This window comes from Corvus kubaryi, unplaced genomic scaffold, assembly GCF_017639235.1.
Source record: "Corvus kubaryi isolate FWS band 111438036 unplaced genomic scaffold, C.kubaryi_AGA036_p1.0 37387, whole genome shotgun sequence".
Lineage (NCBI taxonomy): Eukaryota > Metazoa > Chordata > Aves > Passeriformes > Corvidae > Corvus > Corvus kubaryi.
The window spans coordinates 5,785,857-5,813,008 of record NW_024581129.1 but is presented as its reverse complement, the minus strand read 5'-3'; the positions used below and the strand labels follow the sequence as shown (position 1 = coordinate 5,813,008).

At 49.9% G+C, this 27,152-nt stretch overlaps 1 protein-coding gene across 4 annotated transcripts in view; it reads left to right on the top strand.

Annotated features, from left to right (window-relative positions):
• Positions 1–27,152, top strand: part of TNRC18 (trinucleotide repeat containing 18) — a 55,126-nt gene that overhangs the window by 25,420 nt on the left and 2,554 nt on the right. Inside the window, exons 9-27 of one of the 4 annotated variants that reach the window (XM_042037565.1) lie at positions 278–1,225; positions 1,876–2,048; positions 2,755–2,891; positions 3,360–3,488; positions 5,324–5,498; positions 6,533–6,899; positions 9,299–9,583; positions 16,573–16,812; positions 18,728–19,170; positions 19,945–20,109; positions 20,901–21,042; positions 21,480–21,597; positions 21,854–21,929; positions 22,307–22,415; positions 23,337–23,453; positions 23,729–23,893; positions 24,446–25,740; positions 26,042–26,278; positions 26,748–26,822. In XM_042037565.1, the coding sequence (XP_041893499.1) occupies positions 278–1,225; positions 1,876–2,048; positions 2,755–2,891; positions 3,360–3,488; positions 5,324–5,498; positions 6,533–6,899; positions 9,299–9,583; positions 16,573–16,812; positions 18,728–19,170; positions 19,945–20,109; positions 20,901–21,042; positions 21,480–21,597; positions 21,854–21,929; positions 22,307–22,415; positions 23,337–23,453; positions 23,729–23,893; positions 24,446–25,740; positions 26,042–26,278; positions 26,748–26,822 (5,396 nt within the window). Of the gene's footprint in view, positions 1–277; positions 1,226–1,872; positions 2,049–2,754; positions 2,892–3,359; positions 3,489–5,323; positions 5,499–6,532; positions 6,900–9,298; positions 9,584–16,572; positions 16,813–18,727; positions 19,171–19,944; positions 20,110–20,900; positions 21,043–21,479; positions 21,598–21,853; positions 21,930–22,306; positions 22,416–23,336; positions 23,454–23,728; positions 23,894–24,445; positions 25,741–26,041; positions 26,279–26,747; positions 26,823–27,152 lie in introns of all 4 variants that reach the window. The other 3 variants (XM_042037564.1, XM_042037562.1, XM_042037566.1) reach the window with 3 other exon arrangements.

Sequence of the window (27,152 nt, the reverse complement as noted above, 5' to 3'; positions counted from 1 at the left end):
GGTTGTTCCAGGGCTGGAGTCCCAGTGGGAGAGGAGGCAGGAGGCAGATCTCTCTCCAGTTGCGTGAAAGTGCTGGAAAGGTGCAGAAGGGACCTCTGGGGTGCTGCTGCATGTGGCAGCTTGGTCAGGAGAGAGGTGCCCAAAGCACCTATTGCTTGAGAACAGGAGGAGACCAGAGATGATGGAAGCCAAGGGAAACAGCTTTATGCCTTAGCCAGAGAGAAGGTGCTTTGGAGACCCAGCCATTACACAGTCTGTCCCTTCTAATATCTTGCAGAGATTCCCCCTGGATATCCATTCCAGTCCCTGCCTCCCTCCTTTGGAAGACACTATCCCTACCTCCTCCAGCCCCCCGCAGCATCTGATGCGGATGGCCTGGCTCCTGACGTCCCGCTGCCTGCTGAAGGCTCTGAGCACATGGAGCTTTCCTCAGAGGTCAAGCCCATCCATCTGTCTCCGTCCAAAATCCTAGAGCCCATCCAAGCAGCAACAGAAGAGGAATCCTTGGAAGAGAGAGTAAAATCAGAGGTGCAGATGGAGGAAAGCCAAGAAGGCATCTGTGAGCAGGACATGGGGACTCTGAACATCACCACCTCCGCAGCCGTCCCAGTGCAGAACGTGGACAGTTGCAATCTCCTGTTGCACCAAGGCGAAGCCCTGGGTGCTATGGAGCAGGACCAGGAAGACCTCCAGAGCTGCCCACCTCCTTACCAGGTTGTGGCCTGTCCTGCAGAAGCAGAGGCTGAGGCAGAGAGCGGGAGTGGAGCAGAAGCCTGCTCCATGCACATGGACTATGACGGTTTGCTCGTGCACGCGGAGAGCGAGCCACCGGAGATGGACTTGACGCCCCAGCGGGAAGAGGCCTCTGTAGCCATGGATCTGCAGAGCGCCGATGTGCCCCGGGCAAGGGAGTTTCCCAGCCTGCCTCCTGAGGAGGGGGAGCAGGGGCCAGAGATCCCTTCCTACACAGAAGAGGCAATTGCTTGCCAAATCCCAGATCTGGACATCAAGCCGGGTGACCCGCTGGCTGGGATGAATGCTTTGGTGGCTGCTACAGAAATGCCTCAGGCTTGTTCCTTGTTGACTACCACCACTGTCGCTCCACCCCAGATGAAGGTGGAGGTGTTAACTGACCAGACCCTGGAGCACTCCTTCCTGCAAGGGATCACTTTGCTGAGTGAAATTGCAGAGATGGAGCTGGAGAAACGGAAGCAAGAAATGCAAAGTAAGTTGTGAGTGGGGAGTCTGGTCAGCTTCTGACCATGCTGGGTCTCCCATCTTATGGTCCCTGTGCTCTCCATGTGGGCAGAGAGCGGAGTCACAGGGGGGATCTTTTGCAGCCTCAGCCAGGCAGCGAGGAGAGCATTGCCCTGAGTTGCAGGAGTGGCTGGTACTTTGGATGGGGTTGGAGCAGGGTTTTTGTTGCAGCAGGCTGAGCTACGTGTGGCTTTTGTACTGCTCTCCCTTCCAAAGGCCCTCGCCATGTCTAGACAGTTTGTGGTATGCGTAGCGGAAACGGAGCCCCAGTTGCTGAGAGCTGCCAGGGTAACACCCTTCTGGCAGGCACTGAGTCCACAGTCTGTTGGGGTTTGGCACCAGAGGCCCCAGTAGCTCCAGATGATGCTTTCCAAGAGCTTGGCAGGTCCTGAAAAGAATCTCACCTTCCAGTAACTTCCTGAGGTGAGAAGTGATGGGAACTGCCAGTTACACCATGGCTGAGTACAACAGGAGATCTCAGGTGAGGGCCAGGGGTGGCTGGGGGACTCCTTGAGCAGCCGTGGTCCAGAAAGGGCCATCAGCCTCTCCTTATGCCTGTTGGAGAAGCAGTCTTGGAATGGGACCTTCTGTAGCTTTTTTTTGTGTCCTTCCCAGCAGGTCCAGAGAGTTTCCCTGTCCGGCCAACGCTGGAGAGTTTGCTGGCTGCCAGCACGCACATGCTCATGGAAGTACTTTCCACCCCCTTTATGGAAAGTCTGAAAACCATCCGGCTGCCTCGAGAGCTGAATCCCAACAAAAAATACAGCTGGATGCAGAAGAAAGATGAACCAGTAAGTAGCTCTTAGTGTGGCTGAGCCTGGAAAGCCCCAGTGCATCCACTCACACAACTCTCTGTCCCAGCCCCAATTTGGGGGCTCATGCTGGCTCGTGCTGCCCCTCTGCATTCAGCAGAACAAGCTGGTTGTTCCTTCATGTCACATTCCTGGCTGCACAGGAGTCAGTGGGCTGCAATTTAGGTTCTTCCCTTGTTTGTGAATCAAGGTTCAGCAGAATCCTTAGCAGCTCTGGAAGTGGTGTTTTAATGTGATGCCAGAGGAACCTGTGTGTTACTATTCTGGCCAGAGGATAAATAGAAGTAGTGGCAGGAGGGTTTTTCCTTGTTTATTTTTAATTTGCTGACTGTTCCCTGTGGAAGAGACTGATAAATTATTTTGTACAGAGCAAGTAAGTATTCCAAGATAGGATATACTGTGATCTGTCTTTTTAAACAAGGTAAAAGAGCTTTTTATCCTGCAGGTTCTCTTCCAGGGTTGCAGTCCCTAAGAGCTGATGCCACCCTGTGCATAAGCCACAGAACATCTCTGCTTTGCTGGTTTTCTTGGGTACCACTCTGGGGCTGTGCTGGTGGGCACGGTGTTTCTGCTCCCCTGTCCGCATGAAGGGCTTTCTGCCAGGCTGCACACCTTGGCCATTGCCGGGGCACGCAGTGTGCACCCCCTGGACGTGTCCTGACCCTCTCTTGCCTCCCCACTCCAGATGTACTCCATCAAATCGGCCATTGAGAACATGGACGCGATGGAGCTGGACTACAGGATGAGGCTGGCAGAGCTGCAGCGGCGCTACAAGGAGAAGCAGCGGGAGCTGGTGAAGCTGCAGCGCCGCAGGGACTCCGAGTAAGTCACAGGCTGCTCACCCAGTCTTGTTTTTTTCCAGCTGGGCACTTTCACTGCCTCTTGGCCTGGGAGAGAAAACTGCCCTCCATCCCTCCCTGCCTCCTCTCCTCTCCTGGTACATCCTGCCAGAGCTTTGCACAGCACACTCCTAGGCTATGTGACACAACAACCTGGTAACTGGTGACTGCAGCTGGGAGACTGTGTTAGAGACAACCTTGGCTACAGCAGCTCAGTTTAGCAATTTGGTGGCAGGCGAAGGTTCTGGGTTGGCACCCGTTCTTGCTTGCTTTCTTTTAATTATTTTCCCTTTTTCTTCTTTTTGGATTTATTTTCCTTATTTTTTTCCCTGTTTATTTGCTTTTTGTTAGCAAAGTTTGCTTTTGCCTTTTTTTTTCCCTTTTCTTTTTCTTCTTTTTTTTTTTTTTTTTGTTGCCTTGGTTAACAGTGAAGCGTGTGGTTTTTTTAAAGGGAAAAGCATGACGAGAAAAGTAGAAGCTTGGCAAGAAGAGGCCCTGGAAGGCCCAGGAAGAGGAAACTTGGATCAAGCGCTCTGTCACCCAATAAGGAGAGAGGGAAGAGTGACAGCAAGAGTGGAAAGTAAGGCTGGAATTTGGGGAAGATGGGAACACGGCAGGGTCTCTGCACCAGGGTCTGACTTGGGGAGAGCATCTCGGATGCAGCGGGGGCTTGTTGTGTTGGCAGGCCAGCTGCTGGCTGCAGTGGTGGAAGCGCGTGCTGTTAACGTGAGTGTGTCCTTAGGGTGGGAATGCAGTGCCAGTGTCCTTCCTCCCCATGGGCAGAGCACGTGTCTGGTGTTGGGTGCAGGTAGGACAGGTGGAGTTGAGCAGCTGTGAGGTGATGCGGCTGGCAGGGAGCTGTAGGTGAGGCTTTGGAGTCGGGGAGTGCATCCTCGTGTGCTTTCAGGAGAGCAGATGGTGCAAGCGGGTGCTGTAGAGCCAGTTGCAGGCATGTTGGTATCAAAACCGGGAAGGACAGGGCTGTTCCAGGTTATCTACTTTGTAGAACCTTTCTGCTGTGTTTCTTCTGTCTTCCTCTCTGTTCCCTGAATCAGTGGGAGTTGGTTTCGCCTGACATCTCTCTTTCAAGCATCTGGATTTTTCTCTATTCTGCTTTTTTCTCTTTTGCAAGTCCAGCTGCTCTTGTTTGGATCTCACCAGTGCTGGCCATCTACCCTACCACACATAGCCTCTCCAATGGGAAGGCATTTCCAAGCTGCCTCCCTGCGTGCTCCATATTTTTGTAAACGTCCTTTTCAAGACCACAAATCAGATTCAGGTGCCCAGCTCCCACTGACCAGTGCTTCTGAAAATCTGTCCTCTTGGTGGCTCTGTGTTTTGTTCTTCGTGTTTGGGTGGCTGGACAGGCTGGAGGCGTCCAGAGGCAGCTGGAGTTGTGCATGTGTGGGTGCATGGCAGTGTTGTGTGTGCGTGTCCCTGGATCACAGGAATGCTGGAGGAGGCTGCTGTTAGAGATGGAGGTGCATCCTCAGCCAGTGTCCAGGGCCTGAGGTGTTGGTTTAGCTGTCTGTGCAGGTCAGTAGAGAGGATAGAAGGGAGGAGAGATGCCTGGAAGCTGAGGAGGCTGCTCCGTGTCAGTGGCTTTGTGGTGGTGGTCTGACTGGTAGGCTTAGTGTGAAGGAGGCAGCATATGAGGGCTTGAAATGGAAGCTTGGTAGGAATCTTGAGGTGTTGACTGATCATCCATCAAATAGTTACTGGAGATGGCTGGGGAGCCGGGAAAGATGTGCTTATAGTCTCATCTACTTTATTTTTTATTTTATTTTCTTATTTATTTACCCTCTCCTTTCCCCCCAAATCCCAAAGCAAGTCCGATGACATAGATCACAAATGCCTTTCACAAGGGGCCAGACTTGGAGTCTGGAGTGAGCCAGTCCTTGCAGTGCCTTCGTCCCTCCCTGTCACCCCATGTGGCACTTCCTTGCCACTCCTGCTCATACCCAAGCAACCAAAGCAAGTGTCTGGGCAGTGAGGCACCTCCCTGGGCCTCAGGAGTCTCTCTCTTCACCTGCAGAGTCCGTGGAAGTAGAAGTGGGAGAAGACCTTAAGGGCCAAGTCACCTGTCAGTCCTTCCTGTTGCTGCTCTGTACCAAATCAGGCACTTTTTGGTGGCTGTTATCAAAATACCAAGTACTTCCTTTTAGAGAGCACCTTGCAGGTCTCTGATTTCAGGCACCCTCATCTGTCCTGGTGGCCAAGAGTGTGCGTGAAGGGCTCCTTGGCTCTCCAGTTTGGTGGAAAACCTTGTCCAAACTGCTGTCACTTCACAGTGGACTTGGCTCCCGCTGAGGATCCCCACTGTCTTAGGAGGCATTTAACCTCACTTTTGAGCTTGGTGGGGATCACAGGGAGGAAAGCCTGCCCACCTTGACCCATCCTGTGCTTGGCTTGCAGACTGAGCAAGTCCTTGTTGCTCTCTGAAGACTCTGAGACTGGTGAGGGCATGAAGAAGAGGCACAAAGGGGCCCTCCCGGAGGAGGACGAGGATGTGGAGAGCAGCAGTGGCAAGATGAAAGGGAGGAACCCAAGCTGGGAAGAGCACGATGCGGCTCCCAGCTTCTCAAATGAGGTCAGTGCCCTTGTGGGGAACATGGAGCCCCAGGCCAAAAGCCCATCTCTTTCCTGCTTTGCTGGTGTTGGGTTGGGCTCCTGATCTTTCAGTGTCTGCTTTCAGTTCACGTGGGTTTAGATGCTCCTCGAGAGAGGACTGTGTGCACTGAAGGGGCTACCGTTGGCTTACAGAGGTTGAACCTCTTTGGAAGGCAGCAGAGTCAAGTGCCTTGGAGACAGGCAGAGCATTCAGTGCTGCACTGGCTCTGAATCCAGAGCAGGGCTTGTCTTACCCCTTTGCCTGTTGAGAGAGCACGGGGGAATGGACCTCCCGAAGCAAGGGAGGAACTGGAGCACAACCTTGCTATTTCAAATGCAGGGTTTTCTTCTGCTCCTGTTGAGGCAATGAGATATTTACTGGAGCTTTAAGCTGCTGATGAAATCCAAAACGCATGCAGGCAAAGTACTGAGTTAGAGCTGCTGTTATCTAGCTGTAGCACATGTGAAATGTACTTGCTTTTTTCAAGAAGCAAGAAATACTGAAAAGGATGTAGCAGCTCTGGCTGTAGTGCAGTGGTGCTGATACTCATGCTGAGAGGTATTTGGGTTTTTGGCATCCCAGCCTCTGGAGCTGGTTGATTATGTGGAAATCCCTGTTTATTTGGCTGAGTTTTGGGTAAAGAAGACTTTTAATCCTTGTGATTTAGAGAAAAGCTTGTTAAACCAGCCCAAACATACCCTAAAAACCAGGTGGTATAGAGAAAAAAGAACTCCAAAGCATGTTGTTCTATGAACGTGTTTCTTTTGGAAGAACATTCAGTTTTTCTAAGTTAATCTTGCAATTTTGTAATGCTCAGTAAAACTGTGTTGTTTGCTGACATCTTCCTCTTCTTCCTCTGTAGAACCATGGTGGGTTATGACAACTGGGGCTAAGATTATCACCTTGAGGCTTTATTAACTACATGCATGAGACTGTTTGGAGGGCTAGTAAGGTCCCTCAGGTCTGCCATGATATCTGCTCTGTGTTCACCTTGTCTCTTCCTTTCACCTCAGCAGTTAAAGCTCAAAAAGAAGAAGGTGCCATCAGATCAGGAGCAGCTGGCCAGCAAGCTTGACAAGGCCCTGTCTCTCACCAAGCAAGACAAGCTCAAATCGCCCTTCAAGTTTGCTGACAGCTCTGGGGGAAAGCTCAAAACCAGTGGAGGTGGCAGCAGGTACCTCCCAGCCCATGAGGCTCTGCCGAGCAAGGAGGAGAAGAAGAGCCTGGCCAAGAACCTGGGCCTGTCACTGAAAACGGCCAAAGAAGGTAAAAACAAAGTGACCGCCAAAATGAAGAAGATGGAGGTGGGGTTAAAAGTCAAAAATCAGCTCAAGGTTTCCCATTCACCAGCAATATCTGAAGTTAGCAGCTACTCCTATAGTAAGTAATGTCTTTTTTATCTCTTCTGTCTGTAGAAGGGGTTGTGGTGGGAGTTTCTGGCCTATTGAAAAGGTCTTGCAGATGGGTCTGGTTTTGCTCGTGAGTGAAAAGTGACCTCCTCCTCCCAGTGAATGCTGCTGCATCTTTGGGGTCAGCATGGGCTGTCTGCCCATCTTGCTGTCCAAGGGGTAGCCATGGTCAATGTATCTCTTCCTGACCTGTATTGTATTCATCATCAGTGGGGAAAAACGCTTAAGAAAATGAAGTTGACCCATGTTCTCGCTTTTGGTGGGAGTAGACACTCCTACCTGTCACATGAGCATGTGCAGCCTCTTCTCTAGGAGGTGGTTGACGTTTGAAGTCCTTGTTGAGTTCAGTGGGCTTGGCTTTAGGATTATGCCACGGAATCTGTTGGAAAGGAAAAGCCTGCCAGCAACACTGATGTTCCTGAGCATCCTCCTGCCCTTCAGTGTCATGGCTTGGTTCCTGGCTGGCTGTGCTGAGCCTTCCCATCTGGGTCATCAGCGTTTGTCCCCACCCAACATCAGTGTGGTGATTGTTACTTCTTAACCCAGAGTGTGCCCGAGGTGAGGGTACCAGCGACTGGCCCCTGTTACAAAAGAAAAAATCTGAACTGCCGACAGTGTTGGGAAAACAGTAGAGCCAAACACAGGAGAGTCTTTAACAGTTCAGGCAGACATTGGGGCAGAGTTTATGGTCTGAGACCGTCGTGTAATGGTCTCAGCTCACTTGCACACACATCTTTCCCTTTGCTTGCAGCTATTTAAAGCCATGTTAAAACCTTTATGGGGTGTTTGTGTGCATAACAAATACATCTCTTGGTGCAACACTAGTTTAGAAATTTCACTAATGGGGAAGATGATCTGGTGACTCTCCAATGGAACAAATGTTTGGTATGAAATTAGCCATTTATATGGCAAAATAGGAGCCATTGTGTCCACTGGACTTGAACACAGCCTTTGGCTTATTGTGCTGTACACACTACCCAGCAGTTCTGTTTGTGAATGTGCTTCACTCCCAAGGACAGACACGTGTCTCCTAGACTGGGAGCTCCGGAGCTAATGGGAAGAGGAAGGATGGGCTGTTGCTGGAGCTAAAGCCTCGGCTCATGGCAGAGGGAGCTTTTGCAGTGCCCTCGCACTTGGTACTGTGGTTTCATGAACAAAAACTCCCTCCCAGACTTAAGAGAGCTTCTGTCTGACCACTGTCCAGTGAGTCTCCTGGTGTAGGAGTGTGTCTCTTTGTCACTCAGGTCTCAGCTCAGGATTGTTGTGACTGAGGAAACAGCTCAGCTTTGGTTTTTCAGCTGTGTGCACGTTCCAGGGAATGGCCTTAGCCTGTCATTTGGTCACTCAGGCATGATAAATTTGGGGAGGCAGGTCGAGCATATGGCAGCACCTCCCATGGCTGGTGGGCTGCTCATGTGGAGAAGGGTAAATGGGACTGGCGCCAAGTCCTTCTGCCTCCTGACCTCAGGATTTTCTACCTGGAGTCCTGAAAACTTTGGGCATAGATCCAAAGGGGGAAATGAGCATCTTACTCCCCCAAATTTTAAGAAAAGTCAGGTGTCCAAAATAATGTGCATATTTGGGCTTTTGGCCTCCTAAACTTGCCATTTTTCATGTCTTCCTCTCCACAACCCAATGCAATGGAGCTGGGGAGTGACGCCACAATGTCTGTAATGTTGTGGAGCTGATGGCATGTCCACAAGCGGGGAGGTGACAATTTATACCCACTTATATTGCATCCAGGGGTGCCATATGCTTTTTGTCCCTCTCATCAGGTGCCAGAGGGGATGGCTGGATAATTTCTCACCTCCCACGAGGCTAAGCAGCTTTGTAAAGCCATGGTTCACAGACTGAGGAGCGGCTTGGTCCCTGCTCTGTTGTGACATGCGCCGTGGAGCAGCTGGGGCAGTGTGTTTGGAGTCAGACATTTGGAGTTAGACATCCTGCCTTCTTGGCAGCTGGGTTTACTCCAGCCACCTGTGTCTAAAACCCTCTGTGAGAGCTGGTTCATGTAGAAAAGGAGATTTAGGTCAAGAATGCTGAATATCATCATAGTGAAGACAAATTCAGGTTGATGGTCGAATAGTTGACAGTGCTATGCCTTCACATTTACATAGTGGAAATGTTCGCCTCATTATTCTGCTGCCAAGCTAAAAACACTCCTTGGATCTTGTCTTAAGGGAGGACAGGAGGTGGAGAGTGTCCATTTGTGATGGAAAGAAGGAAATGTGAATTCCTGTGTTTGTTGAGCGCAAGGCTTGTGATGGAGCACCTGGGCAGGGGTGGACAGTGGTGGCACCAAAGCCCCCCAGAACGCACCCAAACCCCCATTCAGTGATGTAACGCTCTTCCCACCCACTTTGACCACAGATACAGACTCGGAGGAGGAGGAGGAGGGATCCCTGAGGGACGAGTGGCCAGCGCAGCCCCCGTCCGCTGCCAAGCCGCGGCCGCCCAGCCTGTACAGCTCGACGGCCAGGAAGGGCAGCCGGGCGGCCGGCGGCCCCAGGGCGGCCCCGCGCAGTGTGGCGGTGGCCGGGCGGCCGCTGAGGCCGAAGGCGGCGGCGGGGCGGAAGCAGCCCTTCTGCCTGCTGCTGAGGGAGGCTGAGGCGGGATCTTCCTTCAGCGACTCCTCGGAGGACTCGTTCGATCAAGGTTATTAATTTATAGCAAACGCACCCCCAAATGCACCCTGTGCTGTGGCCGTGTGGGAGCGGGGCGGGGGCGAGGGGCCTGGCGGGCCGGGGTCAGCCATTTTGATGGTCGGAGCCAGGGCGGCCATCTTTGTCCTTGGCAGCGTAGCCTGCTTTATCACCCCAATGGTTATTTTTTATCCTTTTTGTACCTGTATCGTTGTGATATTTTTACTGGCTGGCTCTTTTAGAGCTTTTATATCGACTGGGTTTTAGTGTCCACGTCTCTTGCTTCTTTCCTGTTTCCTTCCTCCCTTCAGTTTTAACCTCACTTCCTTCCTTGCTGCCACCACCACCATTATATTATTATTATTACTATTATTATTTTAATTATTACTATTTTATTTTGGCATGAGCCTTGTTGAAGTTTGAAAGGAGCTTTTTTAATTACTTTCCTTTTTTTTCCTCCTTTTCTCCCTTTTCTCTTTTTTCCCTCATTTTTTCTTTTCCCCTCCTTTTTTCTTTTCCCCCTCTTGTTTCTTAACCCCTTCCTTTGTTTTTTCCCCTCCTTTTTTCTTTTTTGCTCCCCTTTTTTTTTCTTTTTTTCTCCCCCTTTTTTTCTTTTTTTTTTTATTACCGGGGTACTGTTGTGTGGCCGTGTGACTTGATGTTTGTACTGCGATTTGGTTTACCAAGCTTTATTAAACATACCGAGTTCATTTTTAACTAAACCTGTGTACCTTGTCTCTCTTGCTGTGTCTCTTATCAGGCGATTAGGTTGCCGCTTCACTCCATCCTGCTCTGCATCCCCCTCCTGCTCCCACTCCCCATCAGTAGAACTGGAATTAACCTAGTCTGGGGTACTCTCTATTATTCAAATATCCCTGCTGCCTTTGTCCAGATAAAGCCTAGGCTTCCCCCTTTCCTCCCAACCCCTTTAATTTAATTTTTATTTTGTTCACCCATTTTTTGGTTTTATCTTTTTATGTTTGTTTCCTGATAGACTCTCTCTAGGCAGGCACATAAAACATGGAGGCACTCGCTCCTTGTTGCTGCTGCAGGAGGGTGCAGGGTATATTTAACAGCCAGAAATTTTTCTTTTTATTTTTTAAAACCTAAATGTCAAGTTTTTGTGTCTCTTTTTAGGTGGTAGGTTTTTTTTCAGATGCCCAGACGTAACCCACAGTGTTCAAGGATGTGGCAATTACTGTATTAAATTTGACTCTGCAGTTTCCCTCCCTCACCCTCACCCCAATTTTTTCTTGCAGCTTTTTTTTTTGCCAGCCTGTCATTAGTACTTCAGTGGGAAAAGAGATTACTTGAGACTTTTCCTCCAGAGACACAAGGGGTTTCTGTTTTAGAGCGCACTCATTAAATAATAATCATGGGGAAAGGTCATTTTAATGAGCCCTCAGCTCCCAAAAGAAAGTAGCTCGGCTGGGCTGAATGCAGAGCAAGAGCATCCCCAGTTGTTATCTAAGTTACACGGCAGAGCTGGATGTAGCCCAGCAAAAGCCTTTTAGTGTTTTACATTGCTCAGGGCTGTTAATTGAAAAATGGGGCTGGATAGTTTGGCTTTGGTTTTTTTTGTTTTTTTTTTTTTTTTAATTTTCTGAGTTTTTTGATGTTAATTTCCTCCCTGCACCTGTTTGGTTTTTCTTCCCTCCAAAGAAAGATAATTTAAGCTAAAAAGTGTAAAAAAGAGAATTGTCAAACACGGCAGAAAGATGCAGAATGTTGATTTGGTTTGATGTGGCTCTGGGCTGGACCCACCAATGCATTTCAAAGAAAACCTGGAAGAGAAATATATGTGTCAAAAAAAAAATGAAAAATTGTTCTTTAGAGAACCTGAAAAGTTGTGGGGATAGTGGATTTTATGTAAGGCTGAGATTGCCACATTTCCATGAAGAGTCTGCGTTAACTTCCATTCTTCCCTTCCCTGTTCCTTCCTGCATCTTTTCTTTGTTTGTTTTGCTGCTGTTGGAAATTTTGAGGATATCAATCCCTTTTAGGTGCCAAGTTCTTGAGGGGGTTTTGGGTTTACTTTTTGGTTTTGCTCCAGGTAAGCAGAGAGGTAACTTGTCCCTTTGTCTATTTTTCAAGTAACCTGTCTGCTTTATAAAAAAAAAAAATAAACTAAAAATCCCAGTTTTACGGGATAAAATCTGGGAAGGGGAGGGGATACGGGAGGAGGTTGGGGAATCTGGAACAAATGGGGAAATGCATTGTAAATCCCTCTGGGGGATTTGGTGGGGAAACCAAAGATGCAAAACCCCTGGGGTGGGAGGTGGGTACGGGAGAGGGAGGTGGGAAGGGGTTATTGGTTACAATTTGGGGGTTTTTTCCTGCAAATGAATTTCTTTTTTTTTTGGTTTTTTGTCAGAAGCATTTCTTGAAGGGATATTTGGGTAATAGGGTTTCTGATGGCTTTCCCTGAATACTAAACCGATTAATAACCTCAGCTTTTCTAGAAGTGCTCGCTTTCTCCTTGCAGCTGCTTGACCAACCCTTTCACCCCTGCCCCTATCCATGATGCTTTGAATGTCTGTGTCGGTCTCTTGCATTTGCTCTCACGCTGCACTAAAGAAGCAAAGTGGTTGGCTGGTTGTAGGGCAGACACTTCTCAGCGAGGGTCACTAGCCATGAACCTGAACCTTGACCATTGTTATGTAGGTAGGCAAAATAACTTTTCTTTATGTCATCTGTCAGCCTCAGACGTTTCGATGTTGCCTCCATGAATAATGACACGTAGCTCTTTGCATTCTCTTGGGTATTTTAATTTTGAAGATGATTGCTGTCCACTTTTGACTTTCCTCTGTCCATGAAGAGTCTCACATGGAAGGTTTGCACGTGTGTGTGTGTGTGTTTGAGGACTCCAGAAATGCTTTGCTGTTTGCAGAACTTCTTTGGGAGAACCCCTTAGCCCAGCCAGGGCAAGGATTTGCAGATGGGTCCAAGATGCAAACCTTAAAGGTTTCTGGGCCACGGTGCAGAAATGTTCCCCTCTCAGGGATATTGCCTGGCCCTGGCCCTGCAGTGTCTGTGTCAGAGGTGGGATTAGCTGTTTTCTGTCATCTGGTTTGAGACAGATGGGGGGGGACTCGCTGCTTTCTTACAGACCAAACATCACGTTGCCATTCTGATAAGAGGCACAGCTTGTGGTTTTTAATCCAGTGACCTTGGAGAGGAAACTGCTAATGTGGGCTAAAGCCCACCAGGATAGGTAATTCCTTGAGCTTTCTGAAACCAAAGACCCGTAAGTCCTTCTCCTCCATACTCTGTTTTCCGTAAGAATTTAGTACCTTCTTCTCTGTTTTCTTTTTCCTGACTTGGAGGATAATTTTCCCCAGTTAAAAAAAAGCAGTGAGGGATAACCAGTTCCCTACATATTCCCATGTGATAGTTGTAATATTTTTTAATTTTTCACAGGCACTTCTGGAGTCAACAGCACAGCACATATCAGGGGGAAAAATCTTCCAATTTTGAGAATTGGCTTATTTGGGAAAAAAAAAAAAAAGAAAGGTACAGTCTTAAATTGGATACTCAAAAATAAGTAACCTCCAGAATTTGGACAGATCCCAGAAATCAGATGTTAATGACCCAGTAGCTGTCTAAAGTCTGCCTGTACTTAGCCTGCTTTGTATGCTGTAGGCCTGCTTGGTGTTATGAGAAAATCATGCTATTTATTTTTACAATGTGAAATGACTGTTTTAAGTGTGTGTTTCTACTCCCTCCCTTCCCCAACCTTTCCTCTTCACACCCTCCTCAACCCGTCTTGTTACATACATCAGTCTCTAAAAACCAAATTGCTTAACCAATTTCTGTTCATCATTAACAAATCTTCATTTACTGCTCTCCTACAGTAAAATATCATGGCAGCTTAGCTGTTAAAAGCAATGAGAAAACTTAGTATTTTTAACTGGGTTTGGGTTTTAATTCAATGCAGGTAAAAATTAAAAAAAAAAAAATCTTTGGCTCCAGTTTATCTGGCATCAGTAGCATTTAAATACGAGTGTATTGTTTGTTTTGGCTGTGGAGTTGTATGTACACGTGTGGTTGTGTGTGTGGGTATATACACACATATACATGCTCTTAAAAATGTCAATTAGAAAAGATATTTTTAACTTTGAGCATTTTTTTCCCTTACCCTCTCTCAGTGTTAACAGAATTACTGTTGAAGGAAAAAATGATTTTTTTTTTAAATGTCTTTTTCCCTGTTGCTAGCTAAAAATCCCCTTTTCAGGACAAAAAAAATACCGAGGCTTCAATTGTGTAAAGGCATCTGTGCATAGTTAATTTTAAACCCACACATAGTTTGGGTACAGTAGGAGTAAAGCTCCTGTTTCCCATTAAATACAGGCACCAGTCTTTCCAAGGAGCTGTGCAGATGGACAGAGAGCACCAGCAGCTTACTTGCCACCATGGCCAGAAGTTTTGGGACTTAGTTTAGAAGCATGTGGGCTTGGAGCAGAGCCCCAAATGTCTTCTTTTTGCTTCATTTGTTACTTTTTGTCCCTTGGAAAATGAGAAAGAAGAGGAGCAGGGATTGTGTTGTGCATGTGGAGTGGGGTTAGCAAGATCTATCCTCGCCATGAGAGGTGGAGGAGGATAGAGCTGTGCTGTGAATGTGTTAAAATGAGGTTATTTTCAGGCTGGAAATTGTATCTCCTGCAGATAAAAATATAAGTGTTGTGGTAAAAATGCTGACAAGGGACTGTCTTCAGTTGTCTTTCCGTAGTGTGACGCCGTGTATGAGCAGGACATTGGAATAACCACCAGGCACCTCACTGTATCCTATATTTTCTGTAGCCTGAGGAATAGCCACTGCCATCCTGGCTTTTAAATCTGTTTCACCTGAGTGCTTCTGAAATACTGGAGCTGCTGGGCGCCCTTTTGCCTTTGCACATGCAGCCTGCTAGTGCTGAAGGAATGGTGCTGCTGGGCAGTCGATGTGGCTGAGCCACTGGGGCTGGACTGGTCATGTTCCTGCCAACTTTCCCGGTTTTTTTCTCCCCATTTTCCTCCCCAGCTGCTCAGTGAGCCACTCTCTGCTCAGCCAACTCTCAGGTCTGGCATGAGGGGATGTACGGGTTGATTTTTTCATTTTTTCCCCATTTTTGCTGAAAATTGCTGAATTTCAGAGCTAGATGGAATGTATGGAGAAGGTCTTGCTACCCCACAGGGTGTCACTGAGCTCAGGCATGGTTTTGCTGCTTTTCAGGCAGGTGGTTTTCACGTCTCAGAATAAAGTTCATCTGGATTCGTTTTCTTTTTGGCAAAATGTGATATAAAACCAGTAGTTGTGCCCTGTTTTCTGGTAGGGGAAGGAATCTGATCCCAGTTTGCTGTGGATTTTTTCTTTTGCATGTGGTTTTTATGCAGGGAGTGAACATGGCTGTGGATTTCTTGGTATTGACTGCAGGACTGTAGTAGCATTTTTATATCACAAGGAGCCAGTCTGAGCAACCGAAATGGGGAAGGGATTGTTATGCAGTTAAAAATTAGTATTCTGTGACTATCAGATGTATGCTACAGAGATGAACCGTCCATGTTAAATAAAAAAGAAGGCAAAAAAAGCTGCCGGTTACCTCAGTTGATAAAATACAAGGATGAGAACATTGTTTTCTGATATTCTTGTTCTTTCTAATATCATGGAAAAATAACACTTGTGTTATTGTTGTTGGTTTTTTTTTCTGAGCAACCAAGTGTTGAGGACGTTTTTATCTATCCCAGAGGGCGTATGTGAAAAGAAAAGGATTTTCTTGTTCATTCCAGCTCATTTTGAAGGGATCTGGTTTCTCATTTGGCTGGATTTCAGACGCAGGGATAGGGGCTGGTGGGAGCTGGGGAGTGGGCTCAGAACAGGGCTCCTGCTAGTGGTGGAAATTTTCCAGCAGTCTCAATGATCCTACTTAAGCCCTCAATTTCAAGAGAAATGAAATATCTTTTCCAGACCTGCTTTTTGCAGTTATATATATATATTTTTATAGATCTTTGTGCTCATATATGTGTGTGTATAAGTGTGTGTGTGGTATATGTGCATTTGTGAAGTGGCTTGCTCACCAGCACTCACTGGATGAGATGCTGTTAAAATTAATTGCCTCTGAGCTGCTGAGAGACTCTTGGGAAGTGCTGTAGGGAGGGAGAGGTGCCACTCTTGGAGCATCTACCCCCAAAATACCTGCTGTATGCACACCCTAGAGGAAACCCCCCAGCCCACTGCTCTGCAGGTGTCAGCTGAGGCAGGCAGTGAGGCTGATTTCTTTGCCAGAATTAGATTTTGGCTGTGGGCAGCTCTTCCTGCCTGTGCTGAGCCAGGCTTCCCTATCCTGAGCTGTAGAGAGGGAAATGAAAGGCACGGAGAGTTCTGAGGCAGAGTGTTTAAACACTGCTCCTTGTCTCCAACACTACCTACACTTTCCTCCCTTATGCATTCCAAATCCATTGCTTTCAAATTATTATTTCTCCCCCCCTCTTTGCATTTTTGCTTCCTGCCCCTTCTCCTCCCTGTGTCCCCCTTGCCTCCCGCCATGGCACAGGCTGCTCTCTGGTATTCCCCTTCCATGCTGATCTCTGGTTCTGATTACACTAATGGATTTCCTTGTGGAGGAAGTGTTGGTGGGCGGGAGGGGAATCCCACAGCTCCAAGGTTGGGATTTTCAAAGGAATGAAGCTTTTAATTCCTCCTGAAAGCTGTAGGGAAGGGGTGCCTGGCATCCTTTTCAAATCTGCCAACACCCTGCTCTTCCCTCCCTTGCCCTGAATGGGTCGTCTTTGCTGTACCCTGTATTGCTGTGTCCTTCCAGGGTGGTGGCAGGCAGGGTGACACCAGCTCTATGGCTGCAAGGACACGTGTGTGTCCATGGCCAGCATCTTGTGGCTCAGTCCCGGGTGGCTCAGTGCCACTTAGGTGGGCACAGAGCAGCAGGAGAGTTGCGGTTCGGGTTGGGAATACGGCTGCTGCACAACTCCGTGAGATTTGTAACGGGCTCCCTGTTTTCTGCGTGCCAGATTCCAGCTCGGAGGAGGAGGAGGACGACGATGAGGAGGAAGAGGAGGAAGCAGAGGACTATGGCACGGATGGCACAGACAGGCTGTCGTCACCTGCCCTGGATGAGAGTGGCCTGGGCCTTCTGGCCAGGTTTGCTGCCAGCGCGATGCCCAGCCCCATCGTTCCCCCTCCGCTTTCCATCATCCAGCTGGAGGCCAAGCAGAAGGCGAAGAAGAAGGAGGAGCGGCAGAGCCTGATGGGTGAGTTCCGTGGTTTGGGGTGGTGCTGTGGGTGCAAGGTGGAAGGTGTGTGAGGTCCCAGCTGTGCTGCAAGAGAGCAGGTTGTGTACCCAGACACTGAGCTGTCCTTTCTTTGCTTTGGCTGCTTTGTCCTGATGCTGAAGGTGGAGAAAGTGGCCAGTCAGGGACATGGCAGGTTAGCAGCTCCAGCCATGGCTTCCCTAGGGACAGCTGTGGTTTCGTCAAAGTTTCCTCTTCTCCTACTTGGCAAATTCTGAACAAGACGTGCTGCAAAGGCAAACAGTGGGATGCTGCATCCCCTTGGACAGAGCGCAGAAGGCAGTGAAGTGCTGTTAGATTTTAGGGAAGGAAGTATGTGCTAAATGCAGCTGATCTTGGATACACAAGGGAAGCAGAGACACCTAAGCAGAAGAAAAGCTCTTTCCATCAGCCCATCCCGTCAGCTTCCTTATAGAAACCAGCCAGTGAGACTTGAAACAAGCATTCCTTCCTCTGCTCATGTGTTTGCAGTGCCAGAATCTGGGTTTCTGCCCTGTGTGTGTCTCAGTTTCAATGTGTTGGGAGTTTCATTTCTTCCCCTCCCCATGCCCTGCTGCACAAGTGCCCATTGGTGACATTGTTCCTGGTTAGACAGGTCTATGTGGGTTCCATTTATAAATTCTCTATTAATATTTATTAAGTGATAATGGAATTTATAGCATGCTTCAAAATGGAAAATGATGTCCTCCTCGGGAGCCTGGCTTGTTTTAGCACTGTTTCCATGCTATATTAGGCTTTTGCCAACTTGTTCCAACAGCCCCTGTTAAGAATTTATTGTCTTGTAACCTGCCCTCCTTGAAACTGGAAGCATCTAGAAATTACCTCATGCAGTAGTGAGAAAGGAGAAGGAGTGTTTTAATTTCCAATGGGTTTTTCATTTCGAGCCTTTCCAGCTTTGTTTTTGACATACTGGCTCCTTTTCTGTTCATGCTGGGGCTGTCTCAGGGGAAGAGAGTTGGGTGGAAGATGAGAGCAGTTTCCTGCAGGCTGAGTTTACCCAGGGAAGTGAGTGTATTTGAGAGAAGGATCAAGAGAAGATGCTTTCCTTGCTTGTGCCATGTGCATTTTCATTTTCCCTCGTGAATGTTGTTTGCCTACCCTCCTGCCCATATTGCTGGGTGTGTAGGTGCTGCCGCAGTTTCTCTTCCACCCCTGGAAACATGATCTTGCTTTCCTTTATCAGGTTCAGGGGAACTCAGTGAAAGTGTGGAACATTTTGGCATTACTACAGTATTTCAGGCCCCTGGGTACTGCTGTGCCCGTGGTGCTTAGCAGAGGCCAGTGTGAGGGGAATTCCATTTGCCACAGACAAAAAGATCATTTACCTCTCTTCACTTTAAGGTGACTACTTGAGCCAATAAAAAGATCTGTGGTGTCTGTTGGCCAATGGGAAAAAAATAAGCTTGAAATATGGGTTTATTCCATTTCTTAAAAGACATTGTTCTCCTGAAACAAAGGTGAAACTGGAGAGGGCTCCCACTAGGAGAGAAGGAGGGATCAGCTTGTGGGATTTATGCTTGGTTTCAGCTGAGGAGCTCCTTTTTGGGGAGGAGCAGGTTAAAGTATCTTTTCAGAGCTTCCGGGGTCTTGCTTGTGGGAGAAGGGAGAAAATGGAGGCAGGGAACATACTGAACCACACTGCCTGAATGGTTGGGCTCTGGTTTGGAGCAGGGCAGGCTTATTTCCAGGGAATTTCCACAGTGTTTTATGGGTCAGAAATGGAGGTCTGAGGGATGTGGGGATTGGAAAGGGGAACAAGCAAGAGTTCTACTGAACAGGCACAGCATCTCCCATGGAGCCCAGAAGTTTCCAGCAGGACATGTCCCCTCTTGGCTCAGCCAGGGCTTTAACTGATGGTTAAATCCTTTGCACGTAGGGACAGAGTTCGAGTACACTGACTCGGAGAGCGAGATCAAGATCAGGAAGAAGTCGCCTTCAGGGCTGCTGCGTGGAAAGAAGGGGCCGCTGGAGTCCAGCAGCATCCCGCCAAGCCAGGCCCCCAGCAGCCTGGACTCTGGATCTGGGAGCGCTGACAAGGCCAAGCTGGGGTCTGAGAAAGGCCGCAAGCTGAAGAAATTTAAATCCCCCAAGGACTTGAGCTTTGAGTTTGGGCTGGAGGCCAGCGATGATGACCTGTGGAACCGGCGCCGCAGCGAGCGCATCTTCCTCCACGACGCCACCACGTCCTCGGCCATGCTGACATCCACGGCGCCTGCCAGCTCCACCCCTGTCTCCAAACCGGGGCGCTGTGGCAAGGGGGCCCCCATGAGCCCCAAAAAGGAGGGCAGCAAGGGAAAGGAGAGGAAGGAGCTAAGCAAGGTGAGGAATGTGCTGGCCAAATCGGCGTTGGGATGCTTGGGAGCTGAAGGTGAGGGGAGGGCAATTAACTCCACTAAGGCAGAGGAGGGTTGAGTCCTATCTCAGTAGTTGTTTGTCGCCCCTGTCAGCTCCATGTACACCCGGAGGCTCTGTCAGACTTGGAGATGAGTTGCAGGGAGTAAAAACATGTCATGTTTGAATGGGGCTGGTTGCTTCTGTCTCTCTCCAAGTCCCAAATCCTTTCTGTTTGGGTGGCCGGAGTCAGTGATCTCCCACTCTCTGCATGAGCTTGTCCTCTTGCTGACCTCTGGCCCCCAGACTGGCCTTTAAGGCTCTTCACCTTTTATATGGTGACGTCTGAGGTCTGTCCCTGTCTGGGGGTGGCAGTGATCTCTGGGTAACTGGCTCTTCATCTCAGCTGAATGCTCTGGCTCCAGTTCAGTTCATGGCAGTGTTATGGAGGAACACTGATGGGGAGAGTTAGACAAGTTAGTTGTGACATGAGGCCAACTGGGATCTTCTTGGAGCTCTTTGGAGGAAGATTTGATGGGCAGGAGTTGCTCTCCAGGGTAATGAAAATCTCTTCCCAAAATGTGTGAAGCCAGAAAGCAGAGCTGGGAGATGTAGGATGTGATGTGGGCAGTGAACTGACTGCTGGCTGAACATAATCTGACCTGTGCCTAGCCTGCCTGGCTCCACCTTTTCCCTCTCCCTGGGTCCAGATCTTTACCAGTCTTCTCTTTACTGATAAAAGTGTTTTGTTTTTATTTTCAGCAGCGGAAGAAGGGTAAAGAAGCACCCTGCTGCTCCTCCTCCTCATCCATGTCTCCTCCTGGCATCGCCAGCTCCCCCTCAGATGTTCGGGTCAGCCTGGCAAGTGCCCTGGGCTCCACCAAGAAGAGCAAAGCTAAGGTGAAAGCCAAGGAGGTGAAAAAAGAGGTGAGGGGCTGATTCTAGTGTGGCTGGACTGGAGGGTGGCTGGCAGAGCCTTCCTGTGTCCTGGACTGCTGCAGTGTGAGGGAGGGAAAACAGAGGTGCAGGTTTTGCTGACTGCGTTACAGGCAAAGTGCTGGTTTGAGAAGCCTAAAATCCAAGGAACACTCTCAGGTAGTACCTGCTGCTACCATCTGGTGTTTGTTTGCCTTTGTCCCCCAAATTCAGGAGCAGGCAGGATTTTCTCTAAGGCTGCCACGGGGTGGAGGGAGAGCTTGCATGAACAGCAAGGACCAAGGAGATGGTGATGGAGTAGCCTTGCTCAGCACTGGGTCACAGCTGTTTTCTGCTCCACTGCTGTAGCCTGTCATCTCTCATAACACACATTGCTGTCTTCTCACACGATTTCTGAGTGTGGTGCTATGGTCTGCGAGTAACAGCAAGGAACAGATCATGGGGATTGGAAAAGAAATAGGAGCAATGCCTGGCACCTGTTCAGTGAAGGCAGAGGCTCAGGAACACTGTGGTGAATGCAGAGCAAAACTACAGCTCTGCAGCATCTCTCCCAACCTCCAGGAGACAGGATGTGGGGAATGGCTTTTGGTCAACTGCTGGTGATGCTTGGGGATGAAGGCAGAAAAAGTTTGGGTACACCCACTTAACTGTTTGTGAGATGAACAATTCCTGAGGGTGGAGACTGGTTTGTCCCGATATCCTCAGGTTATTTCTTGCTGGAGGAAGGTGAGGTGGGATCAGACTGTGGTGATCCAGCTGATGTGCTGCTTACTCCCCTGCAGAACCGAGGGAAAGGAGGAGCTGTCAGCAAGCTCATGGAGAGCATGGCAGCAGAGGAAGATTTTGAACCCAACCAAGACAGCAGCTTCTCAGAGGATGAGAACATCCCACTGAGCATGCTGGTTGAGCGGCCATCCACACCAGGTGAGGGCAGGATTTTACATGTAGAGGAGCTGGGCAGGTTTCCCAGGGCTGCTCAAAGGACGGCTGTGCTGCTTTCACACATTCCTCATCCAGAGCCATGAGTCCTTGGGGTGGAGATACCACATTTTCAGTCAATTCAATAAAAACTAAGCCTGATCATCATGGCTGACTGTGACATCTAGTTGAAGCCCAGTCTCTGAGTTGCCCTATTTTCATTTACTGGTATGTTACTATTACCAAGAGGGGGGACGACTTATTTATCACTATTAATTTTTATTACCAAGAGCTAGCCAGACAGAGAGCCCTTTCTCCAAATGGCTTACTGACCTTTTCCTGGGGGACAGTGATGCTGGGAATATGAAGTTTTCTTCTCCCCTCACTGTCCCTTTGTCCTGTGTGGTGCTCTCTAATCCTCATTTTGGTCCAACACCTCACAGCTCCCCGCTCCTGCATCATTGACAAGGATGAGCTGAAAGATGGCCTGCGTGTCCTCATCCCCATGGATGACAAGCTGCTCTATGCCGGCCATGTCAAGACAGTGCATTCACCAGACATGTGAGTTGAGGGGCTGCTATATCCACCTGGGATCTGCTGGAGAATGGGGATGGGTCACTGTGGGGCTGTGTAGAGCTGGCTGCCCAAAGACTGATGGAGTCTGGCAGGGAGGGAAGGAGAGTTCAGTCTGGTTTATCAGTGCTGAGGGAAATCCAATTATCTCTCATTAAGTGCTCTCACATCCTCAGAGGGAGGCGTTACCTGGTTGGGGTGGTGTCTCCTGTGTGCTGTGTCTGACTGAGCCTTTGTGTTTCAGATACCGGGTGGTGGTGGAAGGCGAGAGGGGAAACCGTCCTCACATTTACTGCCTGGAGCAGCTCCTGCAGGAAGCGGTATGTGAGGCTGAAGGCTGCCTGTCCTCGGTGCCCGTGCCCTGTTCTGGGCTGGGGAAGGCTAGCTGGAAGCTCTGTCCTTCCCCAGCTGCAGGGATGCCCTGGTCCTGCCCCCATGGCCGGTGTGGGCAGAGCTCCCCTTGGTGTACTTGCTGCCCCTTGGCCAAGCTCCCCCACTGGCAGCAGGCACTAGTCCTGTATTCCAGCAGGGATGGTCCTTCCTTCATGCTGCCCTGTGAGCAGACAGAAGGCCATTCCCCAGCAGGAAAATTGTCCCTTGCCTTCTCCAGAGCTGCTTTGCTCCATGCCAGGTGTGGTGGGATGGTCTGTGCTGGTGCCAGGGTGGTCAGTAATTGCCTTCCTCTTGCCCTGAGCAGATCATCGACGTGAAACCCCCTTCAGTGCGGTTCCTGCCCGAGGGCACGAGGATTGCAGCCTACTGGAGCCAGCAGTACCGCTGCCTCTACCCAGGGACAGTTGTCCGAGGTAAGGCCACTCCAGCTGCTCTGTGCTGTGAACCTGGGATGCCTCAGTCCTGTGCGTCCTCAGGGATGTCAGGCTTGTCTGGGGAAGGCCTGAGCTCTGCTGTGAGTGTCCTGGAGATCAGAGCCTGGCCCGTTCTCTCTTCCAGGTCATGCCCCTCTCATTAATGATGCAGATTTAGTAACATCCTGCAGGTTCAGGAGGAGGTTTGAGCAATTTAGGAGCTTAAATATATCAAGGACATTTAATACTTTTCAGAAAGTCAGAATTTATTTCAGGCATCAATTATTTCTGAGGCTGTGGAGGTTTCTAAATCACCTGGACCCTCACAACTTCACTGTGATACATAACTCCCCGATCTGGTCCCATGAAAAAGTTGGTGAACAGCTCTGGACAATTCTGCCATGGCTGGTCTTGTTTTTGGGTTCTTGGTCACACCACATGTGTAAAAGGGAATAATTACTTAATGATTTATAAACCAGTAATGGTGCTGCAAGAAGAGAGGGTGAGAACACAGCTTATTTCTCTTGGAGAAAGTGAAAAGCAGCAGTTTTATGATGGCTGAGAGTAGTTACAAAATGCAGGTAAAAAAGATATTTCAGTGAAAGGAGAGAAGTGAATTTCTGCAAGAACAGAGGGAGATAGTGGAGACAGGTGGGACGTCGAGCTGGAATGGCTGTTACGTTCTGGAGCAGTGCTGCTGAAGGGGAATTTCACACTGAGTGGGCTGGTTTAGTATTATCAGGGACTTTCCGTTGCAGAGTGAGCCTTCTGTGCCCTCCCTGCACCGCCTAGGAAAGGTGGAGATGGGATGCTTTGGAGCTGGGGCAGTCCCCGTCTTTCTTCATGTCCCCGCTTCCCTTACAAGGGGTTTGTACTTGGGTGTTTGTTCCTAATCCCATCTTCTGCTTGCCCATCCCACAGGAACCCTGGATCTGGAGGAAGATGGTGATCTCATCACAGTAGAGTTTGATGACGGGGACACCGGACGCATCCCACTGTCTCACATTCGGCTTCTCCCACCTGACTACAAGATCCAGTGTGAGTCTTGCTGTTCAGTTTTTTGCAAGACACTTCCCACTCTGAAATGTATGGAATTTCGGGCCATTTTCCTCAGATTTTGGGACAAGTTCACAGATTTCCAGTGACAAAGATTGCACCATCAATTACAGACACACAGAGCTGGGGTGGGATATCACCCATAAGGAAAAAGGCCCAGTCCCTATTGCAGATTTGGTTGGGATACTTTCCGTGTATCATGTCTCTGTTTTATGTGTTACTTGACTGCATTTGAACATCTCTTTGACCTGTTCCAGGTGCTGAGCCTTCCCCTGCCCTTCTGGTGCCCAGCACCAAGCGCCGTAGCCGTAAATCCAGCAAAGACACTGGAGAAGGAAAAGAGGGAGCTGCCCTGGGGTCAGAGGAGCCTGTGTCAAAGGGCAAAGGGCGAGGGAGAAAGCCAAGTGTCAAGGCAAAAGCTGGTAAGGTGCCACCACTGCCAGGCCTGGAGTTGAGGAAATCCTTGCACAGTTCCCCACTGTTCTCCCCAAGTTAGAGCTGTTGCTTGGAGCAGGATTTGGATGGGGATGGATGCATTGCTTGAGTGCAGAGCACCCATGCATCATCTCGCTCTGCTGTGGCTACAGTTTGCAGGAGGCAGGCTCAGAAGCTGGCCTGTGCTGTGACAGCCTCCTTCTGTCAGTCAGGGATGTGGAGCAGAGTCCCTTTTTCAGCTGAGCGTATCTACAGCCGTCAATAGGGCCAAAGGTGCAGGAGATTTGTAGTTTGGCTCTCCTGAAGTTGAAGCAGCACCCTTGGGCATTGTCCATTACTGCTCACAAGTGCTGGCACCAGGCCAGGCTGTTCAGTCAGCAGTGAGGACACCCCCTGTATCCCTTTGGGGGTACCTGAGCAGGCAGGAACAAGCCATGCTTGGCCAGAGACCAGTCAGCACTGGTGTCTAGTTCTGTCTGAGCTAATAAAGCCCATCTGGAGGGATAACATTGTGTCTTTGTGTTTCCTCTCCTCTGCAGAAGAGGCTGCCTTGCCTGAAGAGAAGGACCAGGTGGAGTCTTCACCTGTTACCTCCTCAGTCCCAGAGAAGCCGGCCTGCTTGGGCAAGCCAAGCATGAAGGGGTCACGAAAATCACAACCGCTGCCCACTGGAGGCTCTCCTGCTCCCACAGAGGAAAAGCGGTCAAAAGCCAGCAAAATGAAGATCTCCACAAAGCTGCACAGCCCCCCACAACCCCCTTACCAGCCTGCTGTGTTCGGCAGCATCCTTGGCACGGAGCCCTACAGCGATCTCCCGGGAACGCTGGCAGCCTTCGGCTCCAGTGATGCTTCGGTGTCCAAAGCCAAGGCCAAGAAAGGGCGGCCCACAGAAGAGACACAAGAGTTTGGCACCATGGTCAAGGCTCAGAGGAAGCATGACAGTGAAATCCTCATCAAGCTGGACCATGAGGGTGTGATGTCTCCAAAGACAAAGAAGATGAAGGAGGCGATGAGGATGCTGGAGGACTCCAACCTGGCCAGTCGCAGAGATGGGAAGAGTCTCTTGGGGCTGGGCTATTCCGCTGCAGTGAGTGTGGAGGGCAAGCAGAAGTCTTCCCGAGCCAAGGCAGCTGAGGGAGACCCTTCCCCTGCCAGCTTTGGAGGGAAGTTCGATGCCTCAGCAGAAAGCCTTACTGCTTCGAAGGACCAGGAAGAAAAGGCAGCAGCTCCAGCAGCTGTGGAGGAGTCGGAGAGCAACAGCAGCGACAGCAGCTCGGAGTCAGAGGGAGAAGAGGAGGCTGAGAAGAACCGAGGGGAAGCCCAGGACAGCAGCTCAGCCAGCTCAAGAGCATCCACCCCTCTCTCTTCCTCCAACTCCTCCTCATCTTCCTCTTCTAGCAGCAGCTCCTCTTCATCTTCCTCTTCCTCCTCTTCCTCCACCTCATCAACCTCTTCTTCATCAAGCTCCAGCTCTTCTTCCTCCTCTACTACAGATGAAGATTCCTCCTGTAGCTCTGACGATGAAGTAGCCGAGGCCCAGCCGAGTTCCTCGGTTCAGCAAACCCTCCCACCCAAGCAAACCAAGCAGGCAGGGAAGTCCCGGGCATCCTCGCACCCGCAGAGCCAGAAGCAGCCAGCGCAGCAGCCAGCGCAGCAGCCGGCACCGCCGCAGAGTGGCAACAAGAGCCGGCCCAAGAAGCGCGAGGGCATCCACCTGCCCACCACCAAGGAGCTGGCCAAGCGCCAGCGCCTGCCCTCTGTGGAGAACAGGCCCAAGATCGCCGCTTTCCTCCCGGCACGGCAGCTGTGGAAGTGGTTCGGGAAACCCACACAGGTAAATGCTCTGTAGTTCTCTCAGCACCAGAGTTTGTCTTCTGGTGCCTCTTCCCCTGTTCCTGGGGTGGTGGAACTGCTGGCATGGTGTGCCAGGTGTTCATTTGGCAGGGAGATTGGGTTTGGCTTTCACTGCATCGGGGAAGCCATCCTGCGTGGTGTATTCCTCTGCCGCAACTCCTGTGGGAATACTGTGGCTCTGCCAACAGCAAAGGGGTGCCGGTGAGACAGGGCAAACAGTGGTGTGTGGGGGAAACATGGGTGATCCCTGGCTGACCACTTGCATGATCCTCTCTTGGCAGAGACGAGGAATGAAAGGGAAGGCCAGGAAGCTGTTCTACAAGGCCATCGTGCGGGGCAAGGAGATCATCCGCATCGGAGACTGCGCGGTTTTCCTCTCCGCCGGCCGCCCCAACCTGCCCTACATTGGCCGGATCCAGAGCATGTGGGAATCCTGGGGGAACAACATGGTGGTCCGAGTCAAATGGTTTTATCACCCAGAAGAAACCAACCCTGGGAAGAAACTCAACGAAGGCAAGGTAGGCTGGTTTCCTCTGCTGAGAGGGCTGCAAAGCTCCTTGCTCCCTCTTGTTTACAACGATGAGGAAAACGCCCAAGGCCCAGTTTGTTACTGCTGCTCTGAAGGGGTTGGCCCCATCCTTTCATTTTGTGGGGGCTACCTATGGTGTGGGCAAGCCCAGTGTTGGCCCCTTGAACAAGAGAGGGGTGCATTTCTTCATAGTAGGAAATAAAGACTTTTGTGTTGGTCTGAAAAGAGTGTCAAGAGCTAGATCAAGTCTTTAAAGTGTAAGAATGATGGGCCTGGTGCTCAGAAACACTGAATTTTGCACGTGTGGGGGGGTGGTTTACAGCAGGATTTATTCCCCGTGGCAGTGGGCAGGGGTTGAAGTTCCAAAAGTACAAGTGGTGGGCAGGAGGTGATGGCATGGAAAAACAACAAATTCACCAGGTTTTCATTTTTGTTTCCTCTTTTCTTCTTGGGCACAGCGCTGGGATCAGAAATCGGGCAGGAGTCTGTCCACAGCTTTGCAGGCATCCAACCAGAGGAAGGACTTTATGGAGGTTGGTGAGAGTGGTGGAAGGCTGGGAGGAAATGCTGGGTACCCTGTAACAAATAAATACTGCTGGGAAATGCCCCCCAAACTTCTCTGGCTCTTGATTTTTGCCTTGGCTGCCAAGTCTGCAGTGCCCAGGACTTGGGATGGATGTTTCTGGGAGGGTGGGAATAGCTGCAAGTGCTGGGTGTGGGGAGGAACAGGGAGCTGGTATCCAGCACCCATCTTTTCATTTGCATCCTTGGAGGGAGGATGACAAACTCATGGCCTCCATATTCCCCTGTATATGTGCTTGGCAGCCGCAGCATTCCCATCAGTGGGAGCTGAATGAAAGCCA